The sequence below is a fragment of the Marasmius oreades genome, chromosome 7 (assembly GCF_018924745.1).
Source record: "Marasmius oreades isolate 03SP1 chromosome 7, whole genome shotgun sequence".
NCBI classification, from domain to species: Eukaryota; Fungi; Basidiomycota; class Agaricomycetes; order Agaricales; family Marasmiaceae; genus Marasmius; species Marasmius oreades.
The window spans coordinates 877,184-892,759 of record NC_057329.1 but is presented as its reverse complement, the minus strand read 5'-3'; the positions used below and the strand labels follow the sequence as shown (position 1 = coordinate 892,759).

Here is a 15,576-nt window from a genome sequence, read left to right as displayed (position 1 = left end):
AAATGAGCTGAAAGGTTATCGCAATGCTTTACAGCCTAGTTCTCACCGGCGCAGCGGCCACCCTGGTATGGATGGCCTGGCTGTCTACGCAACCTGTTATAAATGCCTGGAAGGCCAATGGCTCCTGATGTCTTTACGTTGTCTAATTATGAGCTATCTCTCGGGATGGAATGTGGTCGTGCAGCACCACAGTTCACCGTTTGAACTCTCGAACAATGAACTCTTTTTCTGTCGATACAATAAATACGTGCTTCTATTACTTGTACTAAATTTCCGGTAAATATATAATTTATGAATGAATGTCTAAGTCCGACCTCTTCAGGATTCGTACATAACCAAGTACGACGGCCGGATAGCATCGTTAGTGTACACCACTAACTCGTCATAATTCAAACTTCCTCCTTTCTCCGCAAGAACCTGAAAGAGTGTGGGTGTGGGTGCAGTGGGTAGGTACTAACACACATACCGAATCGTACCCCGGCGGAGGTGCCGTTAGGGATGTGTTATCGTGTGTCAACTTACACCCTTTGCCAACAACAACCTTGTTCAAGAGTATTGCTTTCATTGGCGACTTGCAGATGTTGTGAGAGTAATCATTCGACCTGTTGAGGAGTGTTGTTCCATTGAGAAATCCTTGTCACCAATAAATTTTGCCCTTCACTTACTTGGAAGACGTGGCAGAGGTATAGATGCCCTTGCCGAACCTATATCAGATAGAACGTTGATACCGTGAGAGGTGGCCGCCGACAATCGATATCAAGTTTACCTTCCCCACCCCGTCTTCTTTCCCCACAAACTGATGTCAAAGGAGGTTCGGAGGATACAGCACAACGAACACGCTGTCGATGTGCAGAACTGTGTCTGTCCCTTATCCCCCAGTTGACATCCTCTTCTCGTACCGTGCCATCGACGATTTTCGTTTCCTTCGGAGCGACCAGCCGCCACGAACTGACCACGAGCTTCTACATTTGACCTGGAAAATAACAGCTTAGTCAGTTGCAATGACATTTTTTCGATTCATTCTTTTCGTACTTATACGTGTTGTAAGCTGAAAGGGATGTCTGTGTCCCTATCACTTTATACACACGTTTGACCGGAGGACACGTGGTTCCTGTATGCCTCCAGGAGGTCTTGAACTGATCAGCGACTGTGAAAGTAGCAATCCTGAATACCGCAGCACAGGTCGAGCAAAAATATCGGACATACCACTCTTGAAGGTTGCATGACCAGTAGGTACTTCCAAAATCATCGGTCCCCGCTTCTCAGCATCATCTTCACATTTCTTTCCGCAAAAGTTGGAATTCCCCAATTTAGGTTGTTGGAGGCACATTAAACAGACGGTTTCCGCAAGTCTTTAAACATGAGGATAAACACGAGGCGGAGGAGGCAAGTTCAAGGAGTAGAGACTCACGTCTTGTGAGAGAGTGAGCAGTAATCACCATTGTTGTGTGTGGGCTTTTGGCATCCTGGGGCTTGGCACGTTCCTAACAAACTGTGTTAGCTTCAAATTCGGGCCGAGTAGAGAAAGATCTACCTGGTGGGTTCCCAGATATGCCAGTTTGACCGTTCGATACAGCTGCCTTACGGGCGCAAGACTTGCTGCAGAACGGATGCCCAGCGTGCTTTGGTAGGGAATGGCAAAACTTTAGGTGATTTTTTAGAGTAAGGACTATTGAGGCCGAAAAAGATACTAACGTCGCAGGTACTATTAGAGGGAGCTCCGCCTGCTTTGGCTTTTGCACAACTCTTGGAACAATAGGGATGTGTCTTTCGACCATCATTGTACTTGGGCTTAAGATGACAGTTCTGGAAATGTGGATATGAGTTATAGCTGGATCCTGGCAGCTATTCTAGCTTACTTCACAGAGACTCGAGGTAGACGTTGCCGGAGGTGTAACTGCTGTTGAGTTCGAAGATGCTCCTTGTGACGGTTGGGACTGAGGTTGAGATGAGGTCTGAAAGGTAGGGAGGCTCGACAATGCGGTGGCCAGTAGACCAGGTCCCGTAGGCGCACCGGGCGCTACATTACCAGTCGTGGGTTGAGCTTTCTGCAACCCAGGATATTGTGAAGCCACAGTCTGTAGAAGAGATAAGGCGAGAGGTATATGGGAAGCGACTCCACTCATAATGATAACGAACTCTCTTGGAGCTTGGATGACGCTTGGAGTGTGAAAGATAGTGTACGAGAGATGGAGGGATATGGGCACTGATGCTTTTAACCCGGATACACCATAGTGCCTTTCGGTGGACAAAGGAGTCGGAAATGAGGATACGGCGTGCAATCCGGAGGCTGTGACCACATGTGCATGCTCGTGTGCGAGGGAAGGAATTCAGTCGAGACCCATGTGAGCTTCATGCAAATCCCAAGTGGCTCTTTCCCTCCTACCACTCGACTTTTCCCCACCATGTCCGCGTTACTGAAGAATATGAACTGGGTGCAACGTAACCGTCCTCACCCTCAGAATAATCTATGCGAGGTAAGAGTCATGTTCAGTGCCACGATGGTATCCTGAAGTTTGGGCAGACTTGCCATGCCAAACCGAAGTTCATAGAAAACGGATACCTGCATCCGTACTGCAGTCGATCCTGTGCTCGGGGTGGAACAGGAGAGAAGCCGATGTCTTGTATCCTTGAGGGATGCCAGTCCACTGGGAGACGCGAATTCTCGTACTACTGCTCCAAAGAACACGGAAAGGAAGCGGTTCGCAAAGGGAATGTTCCGGCTTGCGAGGGTTGCAAGGTTTACCCTCAATACCGGTCGGTCTTCTGTAACGAGTGTCTACGTGATACCGAAGTTTACCCAGCACTCGCACTGAAGGCTCTAAACCCACATGACACTGCATTCAAGCAAGGTAAGCGACGAGGAGTTTGTGGCGACCCAATCCTAAATGAATAAACCTAGTGCAAGATGAGTTCCAGAGTATGTGGAAGTCAAAAAACGATGCAGCAGCGCCGTCGGTGGAAAAGATATACGAAATTCCAGTCTCACGTCAGACGAAAACACGACAGAAAAAGTTCAGGTATGTCGAATGATTTAAAAAAAATTTACGACGTTACTGACAACGAGAGCTTAGCAAAACAATGCAACATCCTGGAGAAACACGTACCTACTTCTCCTCGATGTGTGTCTGCGATATGGGAATGAACGCGGCGACAACGTGCAAGGAGAAGACATGCGGGGTCTGCAACGGGATCAGATCTTCGTTTGAGTGTCTCGGTTTAGGAGCTCCATACCATATAGGAAGGTTAGTGATCCGGAGTCAGTGCCTTCAATTTGCCTGACGTGCACAGGTACGGAAAGGGGATATACTCGTATATGAACCCATCATACGCCGACCAGTTCACCTACACCGTGGCGACATCGCCGTACCGCATTTCAATTGCGTGTACCGCCATCGTAGACCGAAAACACGAGGTGCGTCCATGACAAATGCTCGAGATCAAGCATACTGATCATTTACAGAATCCTGAAAACAGTCCAGTGTTCGTGTCAGGCGCTGATGGAATTATACCGGTCTATGTTATCATGATTTCCAAGTAGTTGATGGAAGGCTCGAGATTAAATATCACGATAGTTTATAATAATTCAAGACGCCACTGGGGTCTTGAATAACGTGGAGAGTAAAGTTGCGGCCTTCGATTGGAGGGGAGGTTCACTTGTGTTGGTGTAGGCTATCATGAAGGCCGGGTGAATTGCATTGTTGTCGTAAACGACTGTCTCCTCGTAATTCAGATCTGCGCCTGGGACACCGATTATCTGGTGAATAATTAACACAGGAGATACGGCTGCATTCGAGGCAAAGTCGCACCGACTGGTGTCCGGGTGGCGGTTCTGTTAGATTGGTCGCGTTGTAACGTCTGATACAAGGTTTGCCGACAACAACGCGGTTGACCAACAGAGTTCGGTACTTGGAGTCCTTCCCTCCAGCATGAAAGTAATCATCCGCCTCTAGAAATCGAAGTTGAGAAGGAAAGACAGAAGATGACAGAGGACTTACTGGAGGAACATGATGTCGTGTATAACCCTGTGCCGAATCTGTACTGTGCGTTAGCGCCACTTGATGTGATACTATGTGGCGTCCAACCTTCTGAATTTATGTTTGGACCCTGTTCGAACATTAGCGCGCGGGTAACGATATTTGTTGTCAATTTGACTTACCACACTTCCGGACATCATACAGTTTGGATATTATGCAGCACAGAGAGCAAGTGGACAGGGAACAAGGCACTATACTTCTATTACTGTCGCCCAGCGCACACAAGCGTGTGGTACCGTGAAAAAGCAATTGCTCATTAGAGCCCTTGTCGAAACCCGACCGAAGGTTGAGGCGTTCAACATGCGATCTGGCAAAATAAATAATGATGGTGAAACCGCTCTTGAATCTGGCGTTAAAAAACAACCAACCTGTACTTCCGATACGGCTCAAGCCTCTCAGAAGGATACACAATCAAGTATATGCCTTGAATAATCGGTCTGTCCTTCTCCGGATGTTTCCAGCCTTTGAGGAATAGCGCTCGTACTTGATTAAGTCATGTATAAGTATCGAATTCCATATACATCTGCGAATAAAAACGTACTCTCTTGATACTTTGGGTTTGATGTCTTGAGAGGGATTAGACGGGTAGATTCTTTCGGAGTATGCCTCCTCGAATCTCTAACAGCTGGACCTGTTTGGGGGATTCCCATGGAGCTGCTCTGAGATACGATGCGATAATGAGATGAGAACTGACAGAAGATGAGAAATTGCGCAACGTTTAGCAGACAACCTCATCCTCCCGTGCAGCAGTTTTCATTCGTAGAATACGCGTGTATCATGGCCTTTCAGCACCGGATTAGCTATCGCGAGGTGGCCACGCCTGTCGACAGTAAACGAATAGAATGAAAGAGACAGCCATATCTCCTGAGTTCGCGCATTATTTCGCTTGGAGACGGTAGAGATAATGGATGATTATCGGCAAGAATAATTGTGGAGGTCGAGTCGGTCGACAGCAGAAAACGAATCCAGTTGTGACCTTCTGTGACTCTGACGCCCATGTTCTCGGGCTATGCCGCCCAATCAGCATGCTCATGCAGGCTCCTGCTATGCTCCTCGTTCCCCGTCACCTGGAAGCCTCATGCAAACCGCATTGCATCGATCAGTTAGACCGAAATGGCGATGAAGCGTATAGTATAAGACACTGAACCTCCAGCTCTCTTGTTCAAGACTATCTCTCGACTATCTCTCCAGGATGAGTTATCACACGGCCATTACAATCACGACGACGCCTGTCAAGCCCCCAAGCCCGGATGCTTTGTCTCCCATATCTCCCAAGGGTAGAAAGCCACGAGTTCAGCTTGTCGAGGAGCGCCGCACTTACTACGTTACTTCGGAGGTTCCTGCTTCGCAATGGGAGCACGATGACCTCGCCAACGCCTTGAAACTGCCAGAACTGTCAACTGGGGATGCAGATAGAGGCAACGGCTCCCCATTCCAGCGCAGCAAATCTCAGAATGAGGTGCACGTGCCGACAGCGACCACACCTGTGTCTCCCAGCCCGCCTCGGCCCCGTTCCATCCAAGACATGCCCATTTGTCCTACCAGTCGCTACCGGAGCCGAAGACTGACCCTCTTGAAGCCGATCTCCAATGCGCAAACCCCACCGAATACACCTATTACTGTGCCTCGTCCCAAAGTTCTTTTCTATCACAAACATAACCCTCACTACGGGTTCACAAATTTTTCTCCCCACCCTGTCTTTTATCAAGGCAAGAGGTACCCCACCAGCGAGCATTTGTTCCAGTCTTTCAAGGTATATGGTTATTTGGATCCTACTTCGTGGTTTTCCTGATTGGCTTTTCAGTTTGAACACAAACCAGCTCTTGTAGAGCACATCAGAGCATTTTCCGAAAGACCCAGTGACGCTTTCTCTGAAGCACGTCGACTTCAGAGTGAAGTCAGGTCTGACTGGCGGGACGTGAATATCGAGAAAGTGAGTCAAATGTAGGTTACAGTTTCACTATCACTGACAATACGCACGAAGATGGACATCGCGCTTCAACTCAAGTTCACCCAACACCCTGATCTCAAACAAGAGCTCCTTACTACTGGCAATGCAGAGCTGGTTGAAGTATGAATACTTTCATGATCTTTCGCCCCAGACTTACCGTGTCATTTAGGATTCGGATAAAGATGCATTTTGGGGAATTGGTCACGATGGAAGTGGTCGAAATGAGTTGGGAAAGGCTCTGGAACGCTTGCGGTCCCAACTCCGTGGCCACTAGACTCCTTATACACCCGCATAATTTATATAACAGGATAATATGGCGCAATTGGCCTGCAACAGTGTTGAAGCGGAGTATCGTACGCTTGCTTATAGTTGACGATTGGAATGAATCCGGTAACCTTCGTGCACAAGCAAGTGCATGAATTCAATGTTCGTCAGTTCAGACACGTAAACACACCTGCGTACAGCTGTTTGGAAAACCGCCCCTAGTGCCGAACTCCTATTGTCTTCTCTCTTAGTCCAGTTTCCTCAACATTCCCTACCCATGATGCATCGCGTTTTATGCTTGCCCGAAATCCTCGTCATTACTCTGAGCTTCACAGATCGAAAAGATCAGAAACGATGCGCCCTCGTCTGCCAAGAGTGGTGTGAAGTCGCTCTGGACGTTTTGTGGCACGAATTGTCAGATTTTCCTGCGTTTGCCAACCTTCTATCTCCAGTTAAGAAGAAAAGGAAGTCCTCGGGGATTTTTGAATATGTGCGCTCTCCAATTGTCTCGCCGGGACCGTATATTGATTCTTGACTTCGAAGGGCTTTGATCCTCAGCCCGGTGTGAAAGCCTGGGGTCGCTTTCAGTCGAAATATTGTCGCAGAGTCCGAAAGATTATATTCAATGGCAACATTGACACTGGCATAATCCCTCTCTTAAATGTCATATCAAGAATTCGTTCAATCTCTACACCGATGTTTCCCAACCTGAAGTCTATCGATTGGAGAGATGCTTACAGCCGCTTTTGCGAACTCAACCTTTTTATGCATGAGGGTGTCACTGAATGTGAGGTTGTCGTCGAGGGCCACAGTCTACACCTTCACGAAGTGCAGTTGCTTGCAGAAGCTCTTCAAGCTCAGATGCCGCGGCTGACTCTCCTCGCCATCAACACGACACCCCGCCAGGAGTATACAGAGCCACTATTAGAGCTTATACGGTCGCTTCCCGACTTAGAAACGCTTTCGCTCCCCGCCTTTTCCAACGTCTCTGATGTCGTGCAAGCGCTTGCCAGCACGTCAAAAAGCTTGAAGACCCTCCGATTTCTACAAGGACCTCCTGATGATGATGATGATGATGACGTGCCTGCAATGGCTGTGGACGAGATGGGGCTGTGCACTTGCGTTGATTTACCGATGCTAGCAGAACTGGAGTTATTTGTGACTTCGTACGCGGTTGCGACTACTTTTCTCGACAAACATTGGCTGGGTGCCTTGCACATTATTCAGCTCAATATCACTTCCATCGAGGACCGCAAATCGACACGAGAGCTCTTTCATGCTCTATCGGTGAACTGTCCTATGTTGGACAACCTGGCAGTTGGCTTTGCGATACCGGAAATGCAAATAGTCGATGACGCGCCCAGACGTGATTTCATAACTTTTAAAGACTTCGAGAACATCTTACATTGCAAGACCATGACCAGCTTCGAGTTTAGGACCCCTTTTGCTCTGGACCTATGCGACGAAGACATCCAAACAGTGGCCATAGCATGGCCCAACTTGAAGCGGATAACCCTTTCGCATGACCCTACTTCTGCTATAGATGCACCTAAACCTTCACTTTGGTCTATCGGCCACTTCTTTGCCCATTGTCCACAGATCGAAAGAATCCATCTGTTGATGGACACAACGATCCGCTCTGAACCGACAGATACTGTAATGATTCAGTGCAGCAACACTTTTGAGCTATTGGATGTGGGCAAGTCGCCTTTATCAGACGCTGACACGTCAAGTGCAGCAATGATCCTCAGCCGTCTTCTTTTGCCAAGCTGCTCTATCGTACACAAGTGCAACCGTGACAACCATTCCGATGATGACGACCATTCTGGAAATGATGCGGGCAGGTGGGATGGGATGGCCAAATGGACATCCATATTGTCCGAAATGGCTCTAGCCATACACGAAAAGGACCAGATGATACTGGATATGGAAGACCGACTCCATAGTGCAAATGCTCGTAGTTTGAGCTTGCTGCGAGTTCTTGAGCTTGAGCCTGAAGGTCGGAAGGATGATGGACTCGGACACCTAGTTTAACAAACGCTTGCTCTCTTGAAGTCGCATTCAAGTTGTAATTCAAGATCTGACTCTAAAGAACTTCTTGAGACCCATAGGTTCTTCGGGTCGAATACCAAGTAGTAAATATTAAGGAGGCGTCTCTTCCACACATACTCGATATCTTCTGTTAAGTCCGGAATCTGACATTGATTGGTCACTGACCGACTTGTTCGATGGGCACGCTCAAAGTTGAGAGGAAGGAAAAAATTCAATGCGCTGTCTGTACGTCCAGAGTACACACACATCATCCATGCATGCAGAGCTCTGTAGCCAGAAGAAGAGGCGGCACCTGGCAAGACCGCAGGCGGTTGTTTTAAGGAAACGATTGCACAATCAAGAGCAAGGGGATACCTTTACTTCATATACACGGGAACGAAAGTCATATTTTTATTCTACCGGAATTGAATTTACTCCGCCTTCGACGGCTTGAACCGTTCTGAAAGTCTGTTCGGATACGAAGGAAGAAAGAGTCCCGTGTTCATCTCGTGTTGTGAATTGAATATTCGACATCGTCTGGGTAGTAGTGGCATGTTGCAAGGCTATTTGACGAATATGAAGGACTGCGCGACTGGTCAGGAGGGAATGTAATACACGTTCGAACCTATATGATAGGCAGTAACTTAAATTTGGGACGTGACGAGGATGGAGGCTGGTACTACGTACGAAGATAAAAGATGGATAAGGTCGGCCTAGATCATAATAATTATAATCGACTGATATAGGCCAGGGTGTGTTGGTTACTTACCGGAACAATATGGATGACGATCACATTAATCGTCGAGATTACTGGAGAAGTTGAGAAATCAAGTATAATAACGAGCAGTTCAATATCAGATGCTCACAGAGTATGAAGGCATAGTAAATAACGCCTGGTTTCAGGATCAGTTTAAATGCACGGGCAAGACGGTTCTAAGCGGTGGCCTAACCATCCTGATATACAGCTCGCACAAGTTCCGATCTTCCACCCCTCTGATCTAGAGGGAGGATGACATGAAGCAGCTTGGACCATTAGTGAGGGGGGGAGGGGCGTACACGCTGCGACTCCGGGAATGAGAATCATCACCAATGTACCTGACAATACGCGTTGACCCACGGGGCTCCAGGCGACAAACGAATGGATGACTCACCGGTTTCATACACCATCAATAACACCCAGCACAAATATAGAATATCGCTTCCACCGGCTATGAAACATCCACGAATATCAGGGAACGGAAGAGTTGCGACTAGTCACGGGATTGGATTGAATTGAACTCTGCACGACAACGGAGGAAGAAGAGACTCACATTCCATGGCGTTCAGGAATCGTGTTAACACAACAAAACATGGCACCCAACAGGCGAGGAAGAATAGAAGAAGTCCGATGCCCACTGGGATACTCCTCTCCCAGACTGCCCAGAGACGGAGAGTCAGAACGACTTAAAAAAAAAAGAAGTAAATCCCATATATTGAAAAAAAGCGTAACACTGACTTACTTTCAGACAGCATGACGCCGCCAACGAAGGACCCTGCATGAACGGTAGCATTGAAGCCATTGACCAAGGTAGAGTAGCGTAAAGTCATACATCCAGTAATTTTGTAGTTCAAGGTGCAATAACGAGGGCTTAAATTTGCTCCGAAGTTATCTGTGTATCAGAAAGTTACCTTTGTGGTTGCCTCTAAATTTTAGATATTCACTTACGGTGAAAGGCCAACCCCGTAACATCGAAAAATGGCAGATAACGTTGGAGAATGTAAAGAACGGTGAGGGGAGACCATTTTCTCATCCAGATATGCTCAATCTCGACCGGGAGATTGACGATCACGTCGTAGACCAGCAGCGTAGCGTTAAAGACTGTAGCGGCATGTACATGTAAGGTTCTTAAGAAACTGATATTCCGACTTCAGGTTGTACGAACCATCTATACGCTTAAAAAGACGAGTTAGCCTACTAGTGATTTACAACGTCGACTGAAATAACTCACTGCGACAAGCTGGTGATGGTCAATCGCCCGCACTATCTTTTGGATCACAATCTTGCCTGCATCTGTGTCAGCCATCGTTGTAGAAAGAAGACGGAAAGAGGGCGGTGAATCCAAGTAGCGTTGGAGAAGTTCGGCCATATTGACATTTTAAATATCAGTAATGGAATCAGAAACCTAATAATACACACCATCGAACTCATGACTCGAGTGGCCAATGTCATTCCTGTGAAACTAGGAGACCATTAACATGACAGTTAGATGAGGCTATAGATCAAACACTTCGATACAGCACCTTGGGTCCGTCCAGTTTCCTACAGGGCACTACAAGAGGAATTTGAGCTCCTAATGATGATCATAAGGATCAATGGCGTGCCCGGGTGGGTGTTGCTGAACAGAACTTCCGGCGAGGACTAGGGTGCTTGCAGGGGAAAGTTGAACTGAAAGAATATATGGCTAGAGAGCGGGTAAACACTTGAGATACGGTTGAGTTAAGGCCTCTAGTTGTCGTTCCACTTAGAAACAAGCTAGACATGTGAACATAATCAGTGACCAAGCAGAAATAGACCTAAATGAGACTCGGACTAACCTGCGAATCGTTGCTCGGTTCCAAGTCGACGCATAATCTACCACCGTAATGGAACGTCTAGGATGGTGTGTGGCCAGGTGTCAATACGACCATCGACAGATGAACAGGAGTCGTACGACATTCGAAATGATAAGGTATTTACCTGCCATCTTGAAATAATCACGACAGCGGGATCGAAGAGCGCTAAACAACACCCCGCACACAAGGAGACGATCTCCCGACTGCGAAGCAAAGCAAAAAAAAAATCAGTCCCTATAATAGTTCGATACGGCATTTATTGAGAAGAGAGAGAGAACGAGAGGTATATATAAACGAGTCACGTCGGAACAGAACGCTCGTCAAAGCGGTAAAGAGGAAGCATAAGAACAGTTGGAACTCACACGTCTAGAACGCGTTGCTCACGGTGACTAACCAAAAACGGCTCACGTTGAGATCGGAAGTGCCAAGACCAGCGAGAAGTTGAAAGGCGACCGGCGAAGGAAGACCGTGCCCCTGAGCAACGGTGATATTATATCTGATATGGATTGGTATGCTGCGATGAAAGCTCGGTAATCAAATCCAAATGCACGGTGGGACAGCATTTCATCCGAGTCGAAGGACTAGCACATCCTGCAAGATGAAGAAGCGAGGAACGGGTGAGGCTGAGTTCAGTACGGGGCCAAAAACGTAACGGGAGAACTGCGCGGCGTTGACGTCTGGAATTGATAAATTCTCTCGATAAATGAGCAGGATTCATTTGATTTTCCGCAACAAGGGACCTTCTTGGATGTGGCGTAGCCTGGAATAAACTAAGCGGTTCAAATGTTCATAGTGGAGGCAGGACACAAAGCGGGAAAGTGCACGTGTACATCGCCCCTTCTCATCCTCCGTCTTCGGACTGGTTCGTTGTGCTCTTAAACAGTATGTAGGTAGTTTTATCAGAGTGTTAATAGATCTCCTTCAGCTGTTTGGGTTGTGCAAAGAATATGAGTAACGGCCCGGAGGGTCTTTGGGCTCCAACGAGACTTTCGACGCTCTCGAGGGTTACGGTCGACTGAGAGGGCGGGAGGGAAGTCTCTCGTCCTCGAGGTCGATTATCTACTCGTCGAAAGGATCTTGCCAGAGCGTGAGGAGGACGAGGAGGCAAACATTCAAGGGAAAGGCTTACATGAAAGTGAAATCCCGGATGTTTGCCGGAGACAGGGTGTGGATGGGCGGGAAAGGATGTTGTCGATATGTTGCACGACTTAGACGAGCCAGTTGAGGGAACGAGCGTGGTGACGGTACGGAAGGAGGATTCGTACCGCACCACGTGGCCGTCCGAAGACCTCAAGCTGCCTTACTCTCGTATCTCGCGTATCGCAGCTCAACAAACTCGCATTTTTCACTGGCTGTCCACCGAACAAACGGATATCGGGACACCCATCCGCGGCGAGTCGTTTTTGTACTTGAAGGATCGATTTTCGGAACGGTACTGTAACAAAAACCTCTGTGGGTGTGTACTAGAGTCCTAGTCTGAAGTCAACCCGCTAAACTCACCTTTCTATGAAGGCGGTAACCCGTAACCGACGCTAGGTTCGTTGAACTTGACGCGTACCAGCTTCCACATTGCAGTTGTGATATGTTCGGGAAGACGCAAAACACCATCCAAACTTAATTCTGCCCGAGGAACACTCGACGATGCGAAAGCTTAGCTTTCTATTGAAAACATAAAACAACAACAGCAAAATCATTTTACAAACTTTGGTGTCGGATCGGCAGTAACAGATTTATGTATAACAGTGGCTTGAACCCGTCGGTGAGTAGAGATACACGCTCCTAATCAGTGAATATCAGGCTCATCTTAAGTAGGAAACACCGAGAAATTAGAGTCCGGAGCGCACGCAGTGGCCCGTGATGGGTGCCATTCTGGGGCAGGAAGAGATGGTAGACTTGAAAGATGTTACATAGGACGCGGATCGAGTGTACACAAACCTGATCAAAGCCGAGAGGTATCTCTGTCCTGTTCAACGGAGCTCCGGAAGAGTATGAAGAGGTAACAGACATTGTAATCGGAGGCACATAGAGATTTTACCCGGAGAAAGGTTCAAATCAAATCATTTGTCTCTTCGTCCTTTCGACGTCTTTTCGGGTCCAAGTTTTGATCTTCATCGGTTCGTCGTGCTCGCTTTTTGCTTGACACACTCCCCAAGCATTGAATATAGTCACAGTGTTTGTCAAGAGCTCGAATGAGTCGCTCCGAGTGCCAAAAACCTTGATCTTCATCGATAATTTCATGCAAGAGAGGTCTATACTCTGGCTGCTTGTCCATCAACAGGCTTGATAGCCGCGTCAAACGGGTGTCCTTTGCACATGGCCTCGAGAACTGATCGAACCATGCAAGAACTCGCCCACACGACCACAAGTCGACCCTGATAGGGCTTACCGCTCCCGCCGGTTCACTCTCGTCGAGAACGACCTCCGGGGCTGTCCAACCTTCAGTACCCCAGCAGATTTCAACCTTCTTTTCCATGTCATTGCACCAAACAGCAGCGTCGAAATCGATGATGAAGAGACGTTCAACTTCGAAGTCGTAGACGAGATTCGAAGGTTTGATATCCAGATGTGCTATGTGTTGTTTGTGAAGAAACGCAATGCCGTCCACGAGCTGTCGGCGTAATTGGATGGTCCAGCCGCTAAGTGGACTTGAGGTGTTGATCTCAACGCCAATTTTGTCGAGGGAATGGTACATAGGGAACATGACCAGTTTCCCCAGACTTGAATCCAAGGTGTCAAAGCAGTCTATGGTGTGCTTCTGCAATGATTCGATCGAGGACAGATGACGCAAGAACGATAGTTCGTCCTGGTGTACCAGTTTCGCAATGAATGGCTTTCCTTCGTACAATGCCTTTATAATGGTCATGACCCATGAGTGAGTGGAGATGATGAATTGATTATAACCGTACCCGGAAAACACCCTCTTTGATCTTTTTGCCTACCGCGTAACCAGAGTCCAGTAACGCGGACTCGATAGCCTTACAGACCTGCAGGTGCTCACCGCCCTGTCCCGACTCATCGTCGTTCTCACCAAGTTGAGGTTTTTTACTGGTCTTGGTACTGAGCACATTAGGATAGCTTTCCTTGACTTCACGAGCCAGTTTATTGACATATGGCGCCTCGACGACGGGACCATCGTTTTTGATATAATACGAGTAGTTGTAAAGAGCGCGAATGAGACAGACAAGTTGAATTGGGACCTTCAAATTATAATCTCTCCTGTGTAAGGATATCTAGGCGAATAACAATTGAGTAGCGGAAAGAGGGAGAAAGACAACCGTGCGCACCTTTTCACCTTCCTCCCTGTAGACAACCCAACAATGACCATACCATAGTTTCGTGATGTAGAGTCCCATCAAGAAAAATGTGTTTTTCTTGTGGTCCGGGACATGGAGCAATGCAAACTTGAAAGTGCATAGCAACTGCACCTGGAGCCTACGTTCGTCATCGCTGGAGGACTCGAACTCTACCAACAAACGATGCAGTGCGTGGTCCAAACAAGCCCAGCCAGGATGAAAATCACAACGATAAACCACGTTTCCCTCTTTGTGTGCATGAAGAAGGAAGGATAGCGGTAAGGCTGTATTACTGGATGAACAAGAATCAAAATCCTGTAATGGTGAACACGTTTCAGATGCAACCCACATACGATAACTACCGCTTGGGATCCACGCTTCCCAGTGAGCCACGAAAATATAGATTAGAACATGCCCGGCCAATTCAGACGTCAAATGTTGATCACTTGGTTGATTTCTCGTGGTACTCAGAGCAGAGAGGTAATGGGTGATTTCATCATTGTTTTCAAAGTAATCTTGCGCGTCTTGGTCGTCAGAAATGACGTGTTCGAGAGCTGAACATGTATCGGAAGAACTGTATGTTTTGAAATTTTTCATCACCTGTGTAGAAAAGTCAGTAATTGACGCACGAAAAATCGATGAAATATATATAGGCCAACCGTTTGCTCAGGAAGGCCATGTGGCTTTCTCGGCATCTCCACAATCTTCTCGATTTCTGGCGGTAAATCACCATCGATGACCTGCTGACACTCATCCGCATTCGAGGTAAAAAAGGTGTTCCACATGGGCTGAACCTTTTCGCCATCCCGTTTCAGCTCGAGTTTAAACACCAGTTTCTCCTTCTTCTTGTCAAGAGTAATGTTCGGTGCGGCAACTAATGGGTGGAGTTAGATTTTGGAAGCAGAACAATGAATGTCGCTCACTCAAGACGTCCTGCTTCCTCGTGTAGGAGTGGAAATAGGCGAGGACATGCACCGTCAGTTCAGGTGCTGATGGCCAGTATTGGGAGATCCGACAGGCATTGTCCAGAGGTTGACATGCCTGTGGATCAAACCCAAGAGGTTCGTGTTGAATAGCTGGCGGTTTCGAGGGCGTCTTGTACAACACGAGCTCGCCTATCGACAATGAGGGGTCTTTGAACCCCAATGTCGAAAACCGCTCTGCCACCTTCTCGTAAAGGAAATCAACGAATTCATCGGGGAGAACAGAGCAGCCAAAGGCTACGGAGATGGTTCTTCCCCCTGCACCGAATTGATAGAATATTTTGTACGACGCCATTATGAGGAGGGATGAACTGGCGTACGGGATATAGGGGCTCTGCAAAGGTCACATGGTGTGACAATAACGCTCCTTTTTGGTAAAAGTTTCTGACCGACTTTTAAGGTAAATCGGACCTCGGAGGGCCCGG

At 47.7% G+C, this 15,576-nt stretch overlaps 7 protein-coding genes across 7 annotated transcripts; 3 read left to right on the top strand and 4 right to left on the bottom strand.

Annotated features, from left to right (window-relative positions):
- Positions 1 to 318: 318 nt before the first annotated feature.
- Positions 319 to 2,126, bottom strand: E1B28_010994 (uncharacterized protein; the record flags this gene model as incomplete). Its single annotated transcript, XM_043155982.1, has 10 exons — positions 319 to 417; positions 467 to 602; positions 666 to 704; positions 767 to 973; positions 1,033 to 1,147; positions 1,207 to 1,352; positions 1,412 to 1,484; positions 1,535 to 1,643; positions 1,696 to 1,806; positions 1,860 to 2,126. 10 exons carry the CDS (start codon positions 2,124 to 2,126, stop codon positions 319 to 321), a joined length of 1,302 nt encoding a protein of 433 aa, XP_043005766.1.
- A 1,190-nt stretch (positions 2,127 to 3,316) lies between these two features.
- Positions 3,317 to 3,541, top strand: E1B28_010993 (uncharacterized protein; the record flags this gene model as incomplete). Its single annotated transcript, XM_043155981.1, has 2 exons — positions 3,317 to 3,415; positions 3,464 to 3,541. 2 exons carry the CDS (start codon positions 3,317 to 3,319, stop codon positions 3,539 to 3,541), a joined length of 177 nt encoding a protein of 58 aa, XP_043005765.1.
- Positions 3,542 to 3,586: 45 nt separating this feature from the next.
- On the bottom strand, positions 3,587 to 4,687 carry E1B28_010992 (uncharacterized protein; the record flags this gene model as incomplete). The annotated part of the gene is made up of 7 exons (XM_043155980.1): positions 3,587 to 3,757; positions 3,810 to 3,949; positions 3,999 to 4,036; positions 4,086 to 4,107; positions 4,160 to 4,344; positions 4,406 to 4,520; positions 4,579 to 4,687. 7 exons carry the CDS (start codon positions 4,685 to 4,687, stop codon positions 3,587 to 3,589), a joined length of 780 nt encoding a protein of 259 aa, XP_043005764.1.
- A 542-nt stretch (positions 4,688 to 5,229) lies between these two features.
- On the top strand, positions 5,230 to 6,262 carry E1B28_010991 (uncharacterized protein; the record flags this gene model as incomplete). The annotated part of the gene is made up of 4 exons (XM_043155979.1): positions 5,230 to 5,790; positions 5,842 to 5,970; positions 6,022 to 6,108; positions 6,158 to 6,262. The coding sequence occupies 4 exons, from the start codon at positions 5,230 to 5,232 to the stop codon at positions 6,260 to 6,262; spliced, it is 882 nt and encodes a 293-aa protein (XP_043005763.1).
- Positions 6,263 to 6,529: 267 nt separating this feature from the next.
- Positions 6,530 to 8,286, top strand: E1B28_010990 (uncharacterized protein; the record flags this gene model as incomplete). Its single annotated transcript, XM_043155978.1, has 2 exons — positions 6,530 to 6,742; positions 6,796 to 8,286. The coding sequence occupies 2 exons, from the start codon at positions 6,530 to 6,532 to the stop codon at positions 8,284 to 8,286; spliced, it is 1,704 nt and encodes a 567-aa protein (XP_043005762.1).
- A 408-nt stretch (positions 8,287 to 8,694) lies between these two features.
- E1B28_010989 (uncharacterized protein) lies at positions 8,695 to 11,438 on the bottom strand (the record flags this gene model as incomplete). Its single annotated transcript, XM_043155977.1, has 19 exons — positions 8,695 to 8,908; positions 8,971 to 8,996; positions 9,053 to 9,093; positions 9,150 to 9,176; positions 9,234 to 9,281; positions 9,340 to 9,378; positions 9,435 to 9,533; positions 9,594 to 9,725; positions 9,783 to 9,815; positions 9,873 to 9,932; positions 9,989 to 10,141; positions 10,268 to 10,333; positions 10,460 to 10,502; positions 10,564 to 10,582; positions 10,785 to 10,795; positions 10,858 to 10,914; positions 11,000 to 11,078; positions 11,238 to 11,264; positions 11,329 to 11,438. The coding sequence occupies 19 exons, from the start codon at positions 11,436 to 11,438 to the stop codon at positions 8,695 to 8,697; spliced, it is 1,284 nt and encodes a 427-aa protein (XP_043005761.1).
- A 1,484-nt stretch (positions 11,439 to 12,922) lies between these two features.
- E1B28_010988 (uncharacterized protein) lies at positions 12,923 to 15,446 on the bottom strand (the record flags this gene model as incomplete). The annotated part of the gene is made up of 6 exons (XM_043155976.1): positions 12,923 to 13,723; positions 13,782 to 14,105; positions 14,160 to 14,460; positions 14,518 to 14,768; positions 14,828 to 15,042; positions 15,092 to 15,446. 6 exons carry the CDS (start codon positions 15,444 to 15,446, stop codon positions 12,923 to 12,925), a joined length of 2,247 nt encoding a protein of 748 aa, XP_043005760.1.
- Positions 15,447 to 15,576: the final 130 nt, after the last annotated feature.